The sequence below is a fragment of the Podarcis melisellensis genome (genome assembly GCF_964234715.1).
Source record: "Podarcis melisellensis genome assembly, chromosome: 3".
Taxonomy (NCBI): domain Eukaryota; kingdom Metazoa; phylum Chordata; class Lepidosauria; order Squamata; family Lacertidae; genus Podarcis; species Podarcis melisellensis.
In genome coordinates, this window is record NC_138530.1 from 97,126,498 (window position 1) to 97,145,189 (window position 18,692).

At 39.9% G+C, this 18,692-nt stretch overlaps 1 protein-coding gene across 2 annotated transcripts in view; it reads right to left on the reverse strand.

Moving 5' to 3' along the window:
- Positions 1-18,075, reverse strand: part of TDRP (testis development related protein) — a 30,880-nt gene extending 12,805 nt beyond the window's left edge. The window contains exons 1-2 of one of the 2 annotated variants that reach the window (XM_081906613.1): positions 17,926-18,075; positions 17,041-17,250 (exon numbers count right to left, since the gene is read on the reverse strand). In XM_081906613.1, the coding sequence (XP_081762739.1) occupies positions 17,041-17,148 (108 nt within the window). In that variant the 5' untranslated portion in view covers positions 17,149-17,250; positions 17,926-18,075. Of the gene's footprint in view, positions 1-3,208; positions 3,303-17,040; positions 17,251-17,925 lie in introns of those variants that run through there. The other variant, XM_081906612.1, reaches the window with a different exon arrangement.
- Between the last annotated feature and the right edge of the window lie 617 nt (positions 18,076-18,692).

Below are 18,692 nucleotides of genomic sequence, written 5' to 3' on the forward strand. Positions count from 1 at the left end.
AGAATGAACAACTTTATAACCAGTATTTGCAAGTATTTACAGATGAATTTTGTACATCATGGGCCAAAATAGGCTTCAAAGTTGTTTAAAAACTGATTGCACAAGCATTAAAATATAACTATTCATAATTAAAATGTACAATAAAAATCCAATTAAAAGAACATAGTCATTAAAACAGAAGACTCAAGTTGGGAGATCAAAGGAAGGTCTGTCTAAACAGGTGAATCTTTAACAGTTGGCGGAATGTAAATACATTTGGGGCCTCCTATATTTCAGTGGGGACTGCATTCCATAACATTGGCACCACCAGCGAATAGGTTGCCTCCACATCACCACAAGTCAGTTATCATCAGGCCATAGCAAGACAAAATGGGTTCTGTTTGATTATCTTAATGTTCCTATAGCGCAATGGAGGGGAACTAGTTTAAGGATTTATATGTAAGCAGCGAGACCTTAAAATTAGCCTGTGAAGATCCCTTCCTTTGAGTATGATCTGTGCCCCAAAAGGGATACCACCCACCACACAGGTTGTGGCATTATGAACCAGCTGCAACCTCCAAACTAACTTTAAGGGAAGCCCTGCATAGAGCATGTTATAGTAGTCTAAACATGAGGTTAATAGTGCAGGTATCATAGTGGCTTAGCTATCCCTGTTATGAAAGGGTACAGTTGATGTACCAGCTGAAGCTGCTGAAAGGCACTCTCTGCCATGAAGAGATAATACGGTAGTTATTCCAGATTAATGAATGTGAGTATAATGTTATGAAATTGTTGTTTATTATTACAAAAACTTCTATGGCATGATTCAACCAAAGTGTTTTAAGTTGCTCTGGTGCTAATGAGAAAATTAAAGCATGCTTATGTCACTGCTATCGAAATCAACGGGCCTCACAATCCTTAACAGTTTTGAGCCCCTGTTGTGCACAGTTCTTGTTCATACGAAACCTAGATCAATTCTCTCTCTATTTCTAAAAAATATTATCCTCTAAGCCCGAGCAATGTCCGTTGGAGCTTCACTGAAGCCACATGAATAAAAAGACCACAAAAGCTAGTGTTATCCAGGGGTGCAAAAAGAGTAATTTCTCCCTCAGTACAGCCATGTTGGAGTGCCTAATGTTTAATGTTTGGCTAGCTTAGCAGAACTCCAATGGAAACAATGGATGGATCCTGAACTGCCTCTGCAATAGCCATTTGGCATATACTGGAGCGTGCCTCCATTCTTTTATGTAACTCGAGCATAAGTTTTCAGTATTGTTCCTGGGACTTGAAAAACAAATATTAAATAAATAATTATGGAAATACTAGTAAGAATCTTGTTCTATGGAGAAAAAAAAACCACAACTGACAAGAGACTCTGTTATTATTGAACTAGGCCTGTTTTATCAAGGCTTAGTTTGGCTATAACAATGCAGAGCTGGAACTAGAGGCATTTCTTTCCCTTGATACCAAACTAAGGTAACAAAGACTTAGTAACAGTAAAGTTAAAGACTGTCAACTCTACAAATGCAATATGGACAGACTCTGAAGTGTTATAATTGTGATGTGCTTCTGCTGTTTTAGATGTTACTTGTATGACTCTGGAACACACAGATTTATCACTTAATAGAATGGGTGCCTTTTTTGCCTAGAGTTGTAGCTCTCCAAGATATATTCTAATAGGGATATATTCAAACATAAAATGCTTTGGCATCAAATCCTTCTTTTCAACACAACCATGCACCTGGACCAGCCTAGCAATGGCTGAATGGAAAAAGCAACTTCTACTTTTCAACTGATTCCCATTCTCTTGGGTAGTGAAGTTGTCCTTCCTCCTTTCATCACTGGATAAATACTTTTTTCTGTGCCACAAAAGGAAACAGATATTTCAACTATTTCACCTTAGATTAACAATGCAATCACACATAGAGAGAAGTAAGTCTCACTGAGTTCAATGGAGCTCACTCCCAGGTAAGTGAGTATAGAATTGTAGCCCAAGGATCCTTGAAAACATACATTATTTTGGTAGAATTCCAGTAAGAAAAAGAGAAAGAGACAGACAGACAGACAGAGACTCATACTTAGTCTCCAACTGAAGTTCTATTCCTAAATAAATCAATTCTTACCAGCATACTTAGGATTCAGCATTCACCGACACCTAAGTACTGCAATGCTGCTCATTTCTCTCCTGAATACAAAACTCTTCTATTGTAGGTACTTTTACCTGTTACTAACAAACTCCTCCCCTCAATTACAACACTCTTTACCTTTAGTCTAGCATATCTTGTATAGCAATCCCTGCTGTGCCCCCCCCCAAAAAAATCCCTCTTCTATTGAGCAGGTATGTGGATTATCTTGTTTCCTGGGAGCATGCCAGACTAAAATCTAGATCATGTCTGAGGAAATGTTTACAAGTCCTGGGCCACAACAAGGTGTCATATTTTTTCAGTGTCATAAGTTACAAGCTGCAAAACAAGAAGAAAGCTAGTATAATTTGATGTTGAAATGCCAGCAAAAACATTCTGTAGAAAACAACAGGGAAAAAGAAGTAATACAAAACAAGGGGACGGGCAGACTTGCATACATGTTGCTGGTAAGAAAGTATTGCCTTCCTGGCTGAGGAAAGGGCTGTTACTAGGATACACCCTTCAAGCTTTCCTGACCTGGGACCCACCTCTAACCTAAACATATATTTATAGACCCAAATGTATTTGTGGACTTTTAATATGTAATGCTTTATTATGTTTTCATATATGTTGGAAGCCACCCAAAGTGGCTGGGGCAACCCAGTCAGATAGGAAGGGTAATTTTTATTATTATTGTTATTATTGTTATTATTATTTACCGTCTATTTGTATGGTGGCAGTACTGCTGTTGTGACCCACCTTAGATTAGGCTGTGAGTGAATCCCAACCCACCAACTGAAAACCATTGCTAGCCTACCTTAATTCATCTGCACCAGACAGCCAATGGGTCACATGTGGCCATATGTATCCTGTTCACTCATTCTCGCAGTCTGAATCTCAGACCTCAACTTGAACTCCACCTTACAGTGAGGTGTCCTTCAGGAGGAAACTCTAGATCACTGACTGCGTCCTGAGGTCTAGCACCTATGTGTCAGACATCGAGATCAGACTGATTGGCCTAAGCTCTTCATTAATATTTAAACCATTTGACAGGGTTTGAACATATTGTCATGCTTGATTTACAGTGATTAGCTCATGAAGTCTGCCTTGAGATTCTGAGAAAGTTTCTTCTTAAGAAATGTTCTAGTCAGATCCCAGTCACACAAGTGCCACTTCTTACAATGAATAGGCTTCTTCTGCCTACAAAAGGCAAACAACATGTGCTAAAGAAACAAACCATGTTTCACTGAGTAAGAATGAAACTCTGATATAGCAGCTGTGCCCCATATCCTCTTATACAGAACGTGAACTTACATATTCTTTTTAAAGGTCCTTGGCCACTATTTGTGACACTGCAGTTTCCACACTAACTATCATGCTTCTCACAAAATCATGTCCATAGGTCTGGCACCTAAGAAAACTGCTTCAAGGAGAAGACTTGACAATTCGCTAGGTTTAAGGTCTCTGGAAATGACAATATGTGTCATCAAGACATTCCTGTGAATAATGAATTGGTAAAAATCTGAGTCTTGTTTTAATCTAAGGGGAAATTGGCAGCATTTCAGAATAATAACAGAATACAAACACCTAGAGGCCTCATTCAAACTTCAGAACAAAAGGAAAAGCACTACTTTGAGAACACCTAAGAATAACACATTTCAAAGGAATGCGTATGGAAGACAGGAAGTAGGGAAGAATGGGAGACATTCCATATCCTTTTGTGGCTTTTATTGTGAATTGCTAAACGACTTTAAAAAAAAATAGAGTAAGCTTAAAAGTAAAGGTTTCAAAAGTGGGAGGTATTGTGGAAAGATACACTCTCAGTCTGACTTTGTTGGGCATGCAAATGATCTACAGCCTAATGTGGGCATTCAGGTGTTCAGGTGATGTGCCACTAGAACAGAGCACTTTGAAGAATCAGAAATGGAAGGCAGCAGCCATGCTCATATAATACCACATTATGTAAAAGTTACATTATTATAAGAACCTTGTTGTGTAATTCCAGTCTCGAGTGCTAATTATGTCAGTACTTTCAGGCAGTAAATGTTATAATTAAGCCTGTAAAAAAGACACCAGCTGGTGATTCATGAATCTCATGAGCGGAGAGGAAAGAAAGCATTGCAATTCTATCATTTCTAATTTTGAAAAGAAGAAAAATTATACTTAAAATAATAATAATAAATATTCTGTAAGATTAATCATCTGAAAGTCAGACAACGTCAAATTTTTACTTGCACACGCTTACCGGTAATTTGACCTTTCACTGTGTATTATTTAACTATACTGACACATGGACTCGAAATATTTGTACCTGCAATCTTGCAGGTCGGCTTGTCGTGCCAACAAAATATTTCTCTATTACTGCCATAATAGAATGTTTTGTAAAATCATAGCTACTGTTGTGTTTCTTCCTAAATGCGAATCTGCTAGAAGTTGAAATACGAAGTTTAAGATCAGCCTGTTAACTACATATCCATATGTAATTTTATTCACAGCAATCTTAGCTCTTTCAGTACAAAGGTTAAACATCAAAGCATTAAAATTAAGATTCAAAGGGCAAAATAAATCAGTGCTGCAACTGTTTTAATGAACTGCTATTAGGATTCTTTATTTATTCATATTTTTTTCAAATGTTAAACCATGTGATGAACATATGAAATACCAAAGACCAAAATGCTTGTGACTCTAATACCAAAACAATTAAGTCGAGTCACTGAAGACGTAATAGAGGAATGTTGTTTGTCAGCCTACCCAGAAAAAGTTGGTGCACTGTAAAATATCCAGGAAAAGGAAATACTGCGTGAAACAAGTTTGAATTCATATCTCAATATTAAGCTTATACCTTTGTTGCAAATTGTGAAACAGAGGATGTAACTTCGTTATGAAAACATGGATCTTTATTCTTAAAAGAAAAAGAAAAATTAGAAACTGTAATCAGTTTTCAGTTTCAGAGAGTTCATGAAACTTTTATAATGATTAAGCACTAATTAGAACCACAGAATTTCTATAAATGCATAGATTAAATGTCCATAGTTTACTTTCTTCCATAGAAACTCCCGTTCTTCAATTTAAATCAAATATACACTTCACTGTACTGGGCACCTTTTCTGCATACAGAGATTCTCCGAAGCAGCAGCAGAAGTGCATAATAATTATTTAAAATGCATCTCTGGGTTATTTGTGGGACCTGCCCAGTGTTTTTACATGAACAGAATGTGTGCTTTTATTTAAAATGCATCTCTGGGTTATTTGTGGGGCACAGGAATTCACTCTGGGTTGTTGTTTTTTTCAAAATACAGTCTGGCCCCCCACAAGGTCTGAGGGGCAGTGGACGGGCCCCCTGCTGAAAAGGTTTGCTGACCCCTGTTCTAAAGAATCATTACAAGCCAAATTGGGTAGTGCCATCTAATTTTTAGAGGCCATTAAATGCTCAAAAGCTAAATTCTATATTTCAGTAGTAGATTTGGTCAACTATTTTCAGCATTCTCCAATACACACAAAAACTGTAGAACTAGTTGAGTGCTGGAAGTAGATCCAACTAACTGCTCGTCTTTACACATACAGATAGTAGAACAGCCATTGTTGCTTCTTCATCAAAATTGTCCCTGGTGCAACCTGAAATCTGTTTTGCCCCTAGGTCTTATTATGTCTCTGTAGCATCTCCGGCACTTTGTCCTAAGACTGTTACAGACTGCAGACTTAGGATCATTTACATCATGTCCAGTTGTTCTCTCCTCCCTCCACTATTGCTGTTTTGCTTAATATCCAACTTTAAAAGTGTTGTGGGGAACTCAAAAGCTTTCTCACTAGCATCTGGGGCACCAGCTTCTAGCAAAAGTCTGTGTTCACCAGTGTCCCATAGTTAAGTGATGAAGGAGTATTCCCCTTCACTTAATATGCTAAAAAGATTTCCCAGCAGAATTCAAGAATCCAGACAGCCAGGATGTATCACTTTAAATGGGTGGGTGGGTCACTAAGGAATATGCGGAAGGGTCAGTGAAGTAATGACCTGTAGCCATAAGTAGTTCTGGATGCTTATACAGCAATTGTGCTAACCACATGATGCTTGGTCTTCAAAAATGATTTTGTAGCCATCACAATTTCTAACATGTAACTACTCTTCTGCGGCTTGAAACCACAGCCAATTCAGAATATCCATTAGAAAACATTCCCTTCACCTTCAAACATGTGTAAGAGCAAATAAATATAGGGAAGAGTTGGGTGCTTATACAGTATCTCAGTTCTTTCATATCTCAACTCAGTCTTAAACTGAGCAACCTTTAACTTAGAAGGTTCTGAAATGGTATACAGAGTATCTCTCATTAAAAGAGCAGTTATCAGTAACAATTTTCCCCTTTCATTGACAACCTCTTAATAGTCGCACAGATGGAGGCTCAAACAGCAGCATACTCTCCAGATGGTGACTGAGGAGTACAAGGCAAACGGCGACTGTAAAATTGTTCTTCCAAATTTGGCATGTGAACAGGAGCCAAAGAAAAATGTTTTCTAAATATGTGGATCTATGCCCAGGTAACAGTTTTACAAAGGTCTACTGTCAGTACAGTTTGTATGCAAGAAATAGATGCTGCCATAGCTTTTCTGAAATGTGCTTAGAATCACTTAAGGGAGTCCTAATCTGCTAAATTAAAGCACCACTATATATTACACATTGGCATTCCAGTTCTAACCATTTCTGTTTTGAAGTGCATTATAATTGATGGAAGTTGCTTCCAAACATATATGCTTCAGATCACAGCCTCCTTTGGTAAGCATTTAAGTAGTACTATTTGTTCCTTGTTCGTTATCTCATCCATGTTTTAAATTTGTGTGTATGTAATAAATGGGCTGCATTCAGCTACCACCTTCTCCCTACATCTATAGACTAACGAACCAAGCTTTGGAAAAGTGAGTAGTATTCTGATTAAACAAAATGCAGACACTCCCTTGTATATGAACTTTATGCTACCATATCCAGTATCAAAGATGAAACAGCACACCTTTCTGGCTAAACCCATTATTATAATTAATGCAGGTACCAAAGTGTGTAATTCACAGAAAATGTAGCTAGAGGCTCAGAATTGTACTGCACTGTAAAACCAACTTTTCCATTCTATTCCTGGCTTGGCACAACATGAAATGCACTTCAAGTCCTTTTAAAACTATCTTCATATCACTATAAAAATATACCTTGATATTTTCCTGATTAGCTAAATATGAGCAGATAAATGAACCTTCAAAACAAGCTGGATAATCCTACAGTCTTTAGATATAGTGACAGTTATAGAACATAAAATAAAACACTTTCCACTTCACTGTATTGGTTTTTCTGATAAATGTTTTGTAATGTTCTCCAATGATATTTTTATGAGCATTTGATAGATTTTTATAACATAGTTTCAGTGTAAGTATTTTCTCTATCTAGCTGGTAATTTTTCCTGATCTCATTTAGATAAGAGGTTATTTGTAAAAACTGAAAAGGATAGATTTCGCTAACTTTTCTGCAGCTTGCTCAAATGTTTTTATCCAGTTCAGATCTGATAACAATCCATTTTCTTTTGCAATTTGGAAATTTCCTAAATCAAACTTTTCCTCTCCAATTACAGTTGTTGTAGATGGTATCTCAGGCGCTAACCTTCACTCAAGCTTACCTCATACTGCTAAACATATACTCACTACAGAGCTTAATAATATCTCCCTTTCCTACCTCGCGCTCACAACAATCCTGGAAGGCAGGTTAGGCTGAGAGAAAATGACAGACTGAAAGTCACTCAGTAAACTTTATGCTCTGAATAACATTAGAAGGACTGCTATTTAACAAAAAAAGGTCACTGTACACACCCAGTTGAACTACTAAAGAGCAACATTATGCCTAAGAAAAAATAAACAAAGCAAATTGCTACCACTGATCCAGATAAACCCTCCCAACCTTGCAGAAACATCTCAGGGATACTTCTGATCTACAGTGCCTTTCTATAGCCTCACTTTGGGATACACACAGGTAAAAAACTAAATGCTGTCCAGGAGACATGTCTTCTGGCAGTTTTTGTTTTTAATGTAAAGCAGCTATAGAGACTTGCATGTTTTAATTGCTTAAAGGTAAAGGTGAAGGGATCCCTGACAGTTAAGTCCAGTCGCCAACGACTCTGTGGTTGGGGCACTCATCTCACTTTACAGGCCGAAGGAGCCAGCATTTGTCCACTCCGCAGACAGTTTTTCCGGGTCATGTGGCCAGCATGACTAAGCTGCTTCTGGCACAGCGGAACACCAACATCAGAGCAGCACACGGAAATGCCATTTAGCTTGCCGCCGGAGCAGTACCTTTTAATCTACTTGCACTTTTTGGTGTGCTTTCAAACTGCTAGGTTGGCATCAGCTGGGACCGAGCAATGGGAACTCACACCGCGCGGGGATCAGAACCGCTGACCTTCTGATTGGCAAGCCCAAGGCTCAGTGGTTTAGACCACAGCGCTTAGGAGAATATATTTAAGCATCCCTATATTAACTGCCAACCTAGCAGTTCAAAAGCACATCAAGTGCAAACAGATAAATAGGTACTGCTCCGGTGGGAAGGTAAATGGCGTTTCCATGCACTGCCCTAGTTCGCCAGAAGCAGCTTAGTCATGACCCGGAAGCTGTCTGTGGACAAACATCAGCTCCCTCAGCCAGTAAAGCGAGTTGAGCACCGCAACCCCAGAGTTGTCTGCAACTGTACTTAACTGTCAGGGGTCCTTTACCTTTACTTTTATAATAAGTTTCCTATACTGCTCTACTGCACTTTACGGGAAGAAAGGCTGCCTAAACCTTTTCTCCCAAATACTATTTTTCTGCAAACAACAATCCCTCTCAACAAAAATCCCTCGCAAAGCTACTGGCTTTTCCATGGGGTCATGGGTATCTTTCCCCTGGATGGTAGAAAGAGGAGCTTGGGGATTTTGAGTGTAAAATTACCAGGTAAGGAAAAGGTGAAGGACTACACACATACACTCCTGCTCCTATCTGAGAAGTAAAACATAGTAACAGATTTCCAAAAAATTACAATAGATGTACTGTAGTTATAAATTACCTCAGGGGCGGGGGACAGGGAACTATTTTGAGCACCATATTTTGCAGATTGCCTTTTCACACTGATGGGTATATTTCCTCAAGCAAAATCCATGTAGCTCTCATAAATTTAGTTGCCTGGGTCAAGCCTGCTCAACAGGCTGTGCCTGCTTCTAAGACTAAATGCATATTTCCAATAAAAACAAAGCACTGCAGGAAGTAGTAATAACAATTCAATATGTGGCATTCTTTATCTCTGTCTGAGGTAAGCCACAGAATATGACAACAATAAAATGGCAGGGGCATTATGTTTAGGGAACAGTCTTACCACCTATTAGCAATCCTGTCCACAGCATTCAAGCCAAGTTCTCATTCAGAGTTCTTCCCTATAAGCAGTAGTAATCTATATTACTTTCCTTGAAGGAAAGCCAGGGTGATGATTCTGTAGCAAATGCAATGGCTATGAGGAAATTTCAAGCACAGCTAAATATGGAATGTTTCCTGCAGGAACGTTCTGCAAATTACCGTACATCAATTCAAGAGATTCATGTATTCTCAAATACACTTTTGGGCCTCTTGCTCGGAAGCCATTCTAATCATTCCAACATAAGAAGCAGATCAGTGTTTCCAAAGAAATGGTATATTCCTCCATTATAAATTATTGCAGGCAGGGAAGGCCCAAGTATGCAACAAAGCTCCCATACACCAATGGATGTGATGGGCAACACTCAGGATATGCAGCTATGTTTTCAATGGCCTATTTTAAACTAGTGCCCTAATGTTAACACATATCTCTTAACAGGTTGTATTTCTTTCCCCAAATATTATGAGGATATTAGTTTTTTATCTGTGTATCTAAGATTTAGTTTCCCTTATGCTAGTATGTTTTTATGACGAGAGCTTGAAATTGCCTCTTACTTTTATTTTGAACAGTGTTTTTACTACTGAATATTTTAACATTCTTTTGTTAATGAACAGGTAACTAATGGCTGCTTTCTATGCAGTAAAGAAATCCTGATTTAACGCCTTGGCAACAACCTTCCACTTCTGGCAGTGGAAGTACATTCAGCGTGCTTCCAGAGGAATGTGCAAATGCTCTTTTCTTGAGTATTCTGCAAACCATAAGGTGCTCGAGGGATTAATTCAACAAGCACACAGATCTCTTTTGTATACAGATTACACTCTAGATCTACTTTTCCTCTGCTTCTTTTGTGGTTAAATAATAAACCAGTCTTGTTTGATCATTCACTTTAATAGCTGGGTCTGCACTGAAAAACAAATTGTGGACCCTCATACAACAAAGTCTGGATGTTAAAATTCAAAAGTGCACCATTAATCAAGATATAACTGATTTAGAAAATTGGTGGGCATCCTAAATAAAGTTTATCCTTTCCAATATGTTTCTCTCCTGCACCTTCTCTCTTGCACAAATTTATTGGTTGTAAAAATAAAGAATTCCTTGTCTGGATAATCATAAATGGAAACCTGGTTAAGCATTTTATAGCTTTTTTTATTTGGTTTAGAAAATTCGCAATTCCATGTCTGTCCCATAATGCTTATGCACAGTGGAGGGGGAGGGACATCACTATTAGCAGGGGGAGAATCAGTGGACAAATGTATTTGCTGAAGTAACATGTACTGTCACTCTATGAATCTGTAAGGAAAAGAGTAAAGCAATTCCAGCCCTTATATTATGCCATGCAAACATATAGGAATAAAGTATATTTCCTGAAAGAATACAGCATCAGTTCCCACTTTTTGCTTATGACACTTTGGAGCTCCTGTCTCCAATGAAAGCTTTGCCCAGCCTGGAAGTACTTAAAACAAAAGGCATCTTGGAGCAACCATCCCTAACTTGGAAAGTGGTCTGTGGTCACATTGGTCAGTAAATGTGACCACAGAATCTTTTATTGCCTATATTAAGGGCCAAGCCTCTGCCTTAGACCACACACTTCTTACAAGCAGTTTTACCACTCACAAAAGGGTGGTTAAGACGGATAGTAATTAATCCATCTCAATAAAGCATCTCCTTCCCAGATGTAGGCTTCCCTAAGATCTTAGCAGTGGGCCACTACTAGAGCACAGTGCTCAGAAATATTTGATCTTGGGCGCAATATCTCATTCTTACAGCTACATGAAACAACAAGGTCAGCAAAAATGAGTTAAGCTTACAAAAAAGTGTAGGTCTGAGAGATGAAAACAACTCTCAGGTTACATGCCTGATTGACAGGAATTAAATGAAGCAAAAAGATCAGTACATAAGTCAAGAATTTTATTTGCATAGTTAATTCTGATAGAGAATTTGGGATATGTACTTAAGAGTTAGAATTTTGGATCCTAAGAAAACATAGCCTCAGGATTATGATAAACATGACAGCCTTGAGATAGGGATAATCACCAAGCACTTGTAAGGTGATGGTGGTGGTGGGTGATTTCAAACAAAAAAACATCCCCCCCTACCCAGGCAAGCACCCCACTTCTACACTTGTGCTTGCAGGCACTCCTTCAACTCCCTTTCCCTCACTTTACAAGTGTTAGAAGTACCTGCTGGCAGAATATCACTTCTAATAGTAAACACAAAGTCTTGTGCTAGCAGGTTTGCAGTAAAAAAAAAAGGGAAGTGAGAAACAAGAGCAAGGAATTAACAACATTGTAGCATCAATGTTATTGTATTGATTTTTTTAAATGTATTTGTGTCACTCTTGTTTTAGTTGGAAGTTAGACAACATATAAATTTAATAAATAATAATGTTTGGGGGATTTTTGAAACCACCAAAAAGGGCTGAGTTACCATCACCCCAAATCAGTCTACGGGGGACTAAGCATGTTCAGACTTTAGGAACGTTGACTGTCACTTTGAAAAGAAAAATAGAGAAATGTGGGGGGTAGAGAGAGTGAATTGGCAATCTTTAGTGTCCTGGAGGAAGGTGTGGCTGATTGGCTGGAACAGGAGCTCTGAATTCTTACAGGGGTGTGAAAATACATTGCAAAGGAATTTTTGTTGCATATCACATGCTACTTCTGAAGGTAAAAAGACAAATTGTGCAATCTAGGGAATATAAGGCACATCTTATCAATGCATGTAGTTCACATTTGGAATTCTCCAATTTCAAGAGAATTTATTTACTGGTAATTTCATCTGGATTTTTCCCAAAATGTTACTTTCCCAATTCAAACAATTTCTTTGTTGCGTACTGTATAAAAATCTGACTTCATTACTCTCATTTGATGTATCTTTCTAAAGTACATCTGGAAGGTACTGATCTCCTCCTATACCCTCAGGGACTCTCTTGAAGTTCCTTCAGTTAACATAAAAGCTAGTGTCAAAATTGTATAAAAAAGACTTTTAAAGACATTAATTAATATACAGATAAAATTGCATGGCCAACTTATGAAACATTCACTGAGCAGTCATAAGCTGCAATTAATATGAAACATGTCTCTGCACTTCTGCTGCTTAAGTACAACATAATACAAGATCAAAGGAAAACAGGTCAAAGGGAAACATCAATAAATTTCAGCTCTTTTTCTATCTTTTTCACTTTCTTTAATTTCAGGGTAGGAGAATCAAGCTGGCAGCTCATTCTCAAAGTTCAAAATGAAAGTCTGCTTTCAATACTTATCTTATTACATTAACTAAATTAAAAAACACACCCTGTCAATACAAGTATTAGAGTTTGACACATCACTGACAACTTTCACAGGCTGCAGTACACTAGCAGGGACAATCACAGCCTCCCACTCTATAATATATAAGCAGCTTTAGAAGACACCCCCTCCACACACACACACAATATCTATACAGGAACTCCATTAATATGATTGAATATGAAGGAGCTGGGATGTTTTATTTCGGACTGAGCATAATAGTATAATAATAATAATCCTGCTGGCTCTCTTATTGCTGTGTCTGTAACACTAACCTTTTTGATTAAGTGAATAGCTGAAAAGATGAAGGGTGCAGTCCTGTGACCCTGAATGCATAGAAGAGTGTGCTGGGCTTCCCGATAGAAGCCAGTAGCTGCCATAATAATGGGGCATGCAATATAGCATCCAGTCCCTATACTCCAGGACAAAGTCTCATGCACCTCCCTTGGGAATATCCAGTATCTTGTTCTTCATGACTCCAGATGTGGCTCTGTTCCCATTTTTCCAGGAGTAGCCTGGACAGCAAAGAAGTTCAAAATGCCCCAGAAGAAGCGATAAAGACCTTCACTTGGGGATTACAATGTGGCTACAATGCTATATGAAACAGAAATGTTAAATCAACCTGGCAATAACCCAGGAAGGCTATTTAAAAGCTTCTATGGGGTGTCTCCATATGACCGTTTGTGCATCCAGGGCCTGCAGTAGTATACCCTTCACTTTTTTCTTTATTATACCAATCAAAACAGCTTATAATGAAACAGCTTATAATAAAATGATACATTAGGAGATCTACTGCAAATCCAAAATACAATCCACACCAATTTATCAACTATGCCTTTTAACTAAACTTTTCTCTCCGCAACACACACACACAACCATATTTGAAGAGACAGGAACTTGACTAGTTTGGCCCTTAGTCCTCATGTGTCCATTTTGGCACGGTAAATAGTTGCTTTCATTCCATCAGAATGCTTTTCTACAACATTCATTGTTGATGTTATATTAAAATGATATGGCAAAATCCCCCAGTGATTATGATTCTATGTAACAGAAGATTTGGCAACGACTTCTGGTGAAAATTGTGGAGTAACATGCAGATGCTGACTACATAAAGGAGAAATTGTGCAACCATGGTATAGAGACTATTAAAAAGCTTCTTGCTACCCCAAGATCCCAGATATTAGATAGGTTTATGAAATATGTTTCCTCAAATTATTTGGCAACATGTATGATTTCACATCAAGCACCTATGAGGGGAAGCAGAGCATAATATCAGTTGATTAAACAGAAGTTAGCAATACTGTGTAAAGTTTCATTTCCCTAGTTTTTTTCAGAAATAGTTCATTAATGCACAACCAGCAAAGAGGATGACCTATGGAGCTACTATGCACAGTAGGTTTCACTACATTCCTTTGTCTCACACAGCCTTGAGGATGTGTCATGTGATAGAAGACGGCAAACATGTCATGGAGGAGTAAGATTGCTACACATCAAAAAATGAAAAAGCTGAGTTCACTAGTTGCTAGTTTGCTATTGGGAACAAATCTCCTGATTGAGTAGAGTGGAAAGGTCCACATATTTTGGCTGGGATTAGTAGTCAACCATTTCTAGTAGCCAGTTAACCATTGATTCTAGAAGTAAATGAGTCTCAAGCCCCATTTCTTTTGTACCTACTATCCAATGAGGAGATTAAGGTTGGCAGGTTGAGTCCTTGTTACTGTTCACAGTAGTAGCTCTCTATTGGTCTTTGAAAACCAAGCAGACAGCTCTCAGTGTTATTGGCATTATTATAGCAGTTTATTACTGGCTTAGTTACTGAATGTTTTGAACATTAATCTGCTATTCAAAAATGTATTTATTATAGAACCTAGCAATGGAAAACCTTTTTAACAAAAATGCCGAAGCAGACCAAAGCAAACAATTTTGAAAGTACAACTGTAATAGAATCCAATCCCACTCAACTCTGCCCATCTCTGAATCCAAAGGGAAGGGGAGCAACATGCACTCTCCCATTTCTACCTCCTCCACACTGCAGGCAAGCTACTGTTTATCTACAACCCAATTTAAGATAAACTTCTGATCAACCTAAATCCAAGCACTTTACTGTAACCAAGTTGTGGATTAGCCAACAAAACAGGCAAGCAGCTTCTTGATCTTTTATCAACAAATCCAAATCATATTCCTCATGAACAATTACATACAACATACGTTCAGGTAATTATTATTGTGGTCAGAACTATCTAAGACAAGAAGCTTGGAATTACAAGGAGCGAGTACTAGCTGTTAGTGAACTAACTCTGCATTAGGATGCCTCTCGTACTTGATTTCACAACTTCTGTGGCATCTCAGGCTTGTAGAGCCAGGACAGCAGTTCTCTTTGCAATGTATCTGCAGGTTGATCCTCTGCATGTTTATTCAGAAATAAGTCTCACTGAGTTCAGTGAGTCTAATTCCTAAGTAAATGTGCATAGGGCTGCAGTTCTAGTAAAAGGAATTTGCTCAGCAACAAATAAGCATTCTGACACACCTCTAGTCCTATGTAGAATGTGGGTGGAGTTCTAGATACTGTACGAGGAAAAGTAAAGCATTGTGGAAGCTTGGATAGAGAATATCCAAATTTGGATGTGCATTTAGATTCACATCCTATCTGCACCCACAGTTCCTGATCTAACAAGTGATATGTAGTAGAAGCCTACACTTGATGACTCTTCTTATCTGAATTGGGGTGAGAATGTGAAGGCCACCAATTCAGTCTCCAAATTGTTCACTTGTCTTTATCCTGTTTTTCAGTGCTGATATTTCCTGATTATGAGTATTTTACAAGGATTTTGGTTTTAAAGCAGGTCAAAATATGAAGTGCTGGAACTGAGACCTAAATGGTTGGATTCAGAGTCGGATAAATATTTCTTAATTCTTAATAATCTTCATATTTTCAAACATTAACCTAAATCCAACCTTTATAAGTTTTAAATACAAGGGGTTGTCTCCAAAGCAGTGCCTTCAGTGCAGTGGCACCTCTATTTCCAATTCTTCCATCCCCCCCAACCCAACAATCATTAAAGGGGTCCCCAACCCTCTGGATCTGATTTTAGGGGCACACAAAGGGCTGCGGCAGAGAGAAGAGGGTGGAAAAGTTCTGCTAGTACACAGCCATTGTGCTAGAAAAATAGGAGCATTGGATACTGCCCAAGTTACCTTAAATATTTTGTACCGTTCAGAATTCTTTAAACTTTACATTAAAAAAAACCCCATACATCCCAATTAAATTAGTAGCATCTTAATACATGAACTATTTATAATTAATGGATCTAAACTTATACTCCAGGTACGCCACTTACGTTTCACTAAGTTAAATAAGTTTTGAAATCAATGTTTTGGATCAGGACATAAGTCATACATCCATCCATTTATGATATAATTCGTTTTCCTCCTCCTTCACACCCTCCTGTTTAAAAAGTAAACTGTAACAATAAATTGCAATGCTTTCAGTAGAATATAGTGCTGATATGGAACTTGCATTTGTACAAAAAGGTAAAAGAAGAGACTTTAAACGTAAAGGAAACTTGAGACAAAACTACTTACATATTTCAAACATAAACAACATAAAACATAAAATGCAAAGAGATTCCATCTCAAATCTTAAGCCTCTTTGCTTTAATCATAATCATAAGGATTTTCAACAGAATCATAAAAATTTTCAACAGACCAGAATACATAGCTGTCAACTTTTCCCTTTTCTTGCGCGGAATCCTATTCGGAATAAGGGAATTTCCCTTTAAAAAAGGGGAAACGTTGACAGCTATGCCAGAACGCACTACTCCTTTTGCTGTGTTTAACTGAGCTTGTGCCTTCGCTGACTATGCCTAAGAATGAAGACAGGGACAAAAGAGAGTGGCCTGAAGTATGAAGTCTCTGGACTACAGGAGTCCTAACACTGCTGAGCATGAAGTTTTAGGGGAAGACTGACACCAGCTTCCCAGAGGGTATGTACAAAACAGCATTGGTTCATACCAGTTCCTCCTTGCCACAAGACTCATTATTAAGGCATCCAAGGGGAATGGAAAGTGATTACTCATAATGCCAGATCAGAGATAAAAATGCCAAGATTCTGGCATGGGTAAAAAGGGGTGGCGGAAGGAGGACAGAAAGAGACTGTCCTACAAAACTGAAGGAAAGGTGACAGACGCCAGGGCTGCAAAGGTACTAAAAATACAAAGATGCACAGAGTCAGCAGTCTGGTGCCTTTTACCTGTGCTGAGAAGGTAGCTGCTGGTGTCGCTGGAGGTGGGGACTGGCTCTCTTCTTCCTCCGGAGAATCATCCAGGAGAACTTTGCCGCTCTTGTTGAGTTTCCACATTATTAGAGGGTGGCGAGGAGGAGAAGAGAGGGATGTGGGGAGGGGGAGGGGAGGGGAGGAGGAAGAGGTGTAGCGGACAGGCGACTCCGGTCTTATTTATTCCTGAGAGTAGAAGAAAAGAAAGAGGGTTAATTTTTTTTTTTAAAAAAAGGAGATGACTTTGCTCTTCAGCTCAACAAGCCCTTCCTGAGAGAAAATGAGCTTTCACAGAGACACATGGCCCAGTGAAGGGGATCCCAATGTGAGATAGACATGGGTAGGCGCAACAAACGGGCTTGCAAGGTGCAAGGAAGTGGGGGAACACAACCCCTTCCCTGTGCAGGCAATGCACCCCACTAAAAAACCCCACACACCATCAGACCTCCCCTGCCTCACAGTTCACGGCCCCCACCTTAAGAATACTGGGGGCCCAAGTTTGATCCCCTCAAGCAAGAAGTGCAGCAACCTCCCCAATGTGGCTGTGGTGTGAGCAGGAGGGAGTGTGCACTCTGTACATACTCAGGGGGAGCCGAAACAAAACGCGTTTTACGTGGTGAGGTCCGGAAGGAGCCCCGATGTCGGAATGAGGGGTTTGGAGGAGGCACCAAATGTGGGGCTGAGTCCTGACCCCCCCCCCCCACGGCCACGCCTCCCCTTCCTCCTCTCCGGTGGGGAGGAGAGGCGGTAGGAGCTCCTCAGCCTGAGAGGGGAGAGGATGGAAGGGAAGGAAGAAGAAAGGAGGAGAAGGCCTGGCCGGGGCTGCCTTGCCACCTCAATTCCCCGCCCCGCTCGCCTCACCTGTGACCTTCCTTCGCGGCCGTGGCCGTCCCAGCCGCCAGCAGCACCGCAGCTGCAGCAGCAGCAGCAGCGCGGAGCCTCCGAGCGGCCGCTGCCATGTCTGCGGCTGACTGGGCGGCGCGAGGGGAGCGAGAGCCGTTGGGGTGGCGGGCGCGCGAGGGGAAAGGAGGGAGGGCGCTCGAGCGGGCTTGCCTGGTCGCCATGGTAACCGCTGGGCCTTGTGGAAGGAGGTGAAGCCTGCCTGATAACCGGAGCTGGTCCTCCTCCTGCCCGTGTGTTTAAATATATATTTAAAGTCGACGCATCATCTTTTTTTCCCCACACACCCTGGCATAGGCGCCAACTCCTAGGGCCCGAGGTTCCTTTTGTCCTCGTCAAAGTTGATAGCCATTGCCGTTCAAATGGTGCGCGTAACTGTGATCCATTATGTAGGGTGGCGTTTACCGTGCCCCCCATATTTTACTCAAGTTGGCACCCCTGCACCCCTTTCCTCCCTCATACACACACAGGGGTGCCAACTTGAATGGAATAGTGGGGGTGGGGGTAGGCAGGTCAGCGCCGCCTTGCCTAATCAATCACATGACAGGGCACACACGCAATGGAATGCCCATCAAAAGAAAAATGGGGGGGGGGGTGGAGGTGGGACCCAGCCCCCTCAAATATTTTATTAGCCCCTTCAGTCCCTAGGAGTTGCCTCTTATGCACACACACACACCAGTTCCTCTGCCACGAGCCCCCCTCCCCTTCTGACTCATAACCAGGAGCAC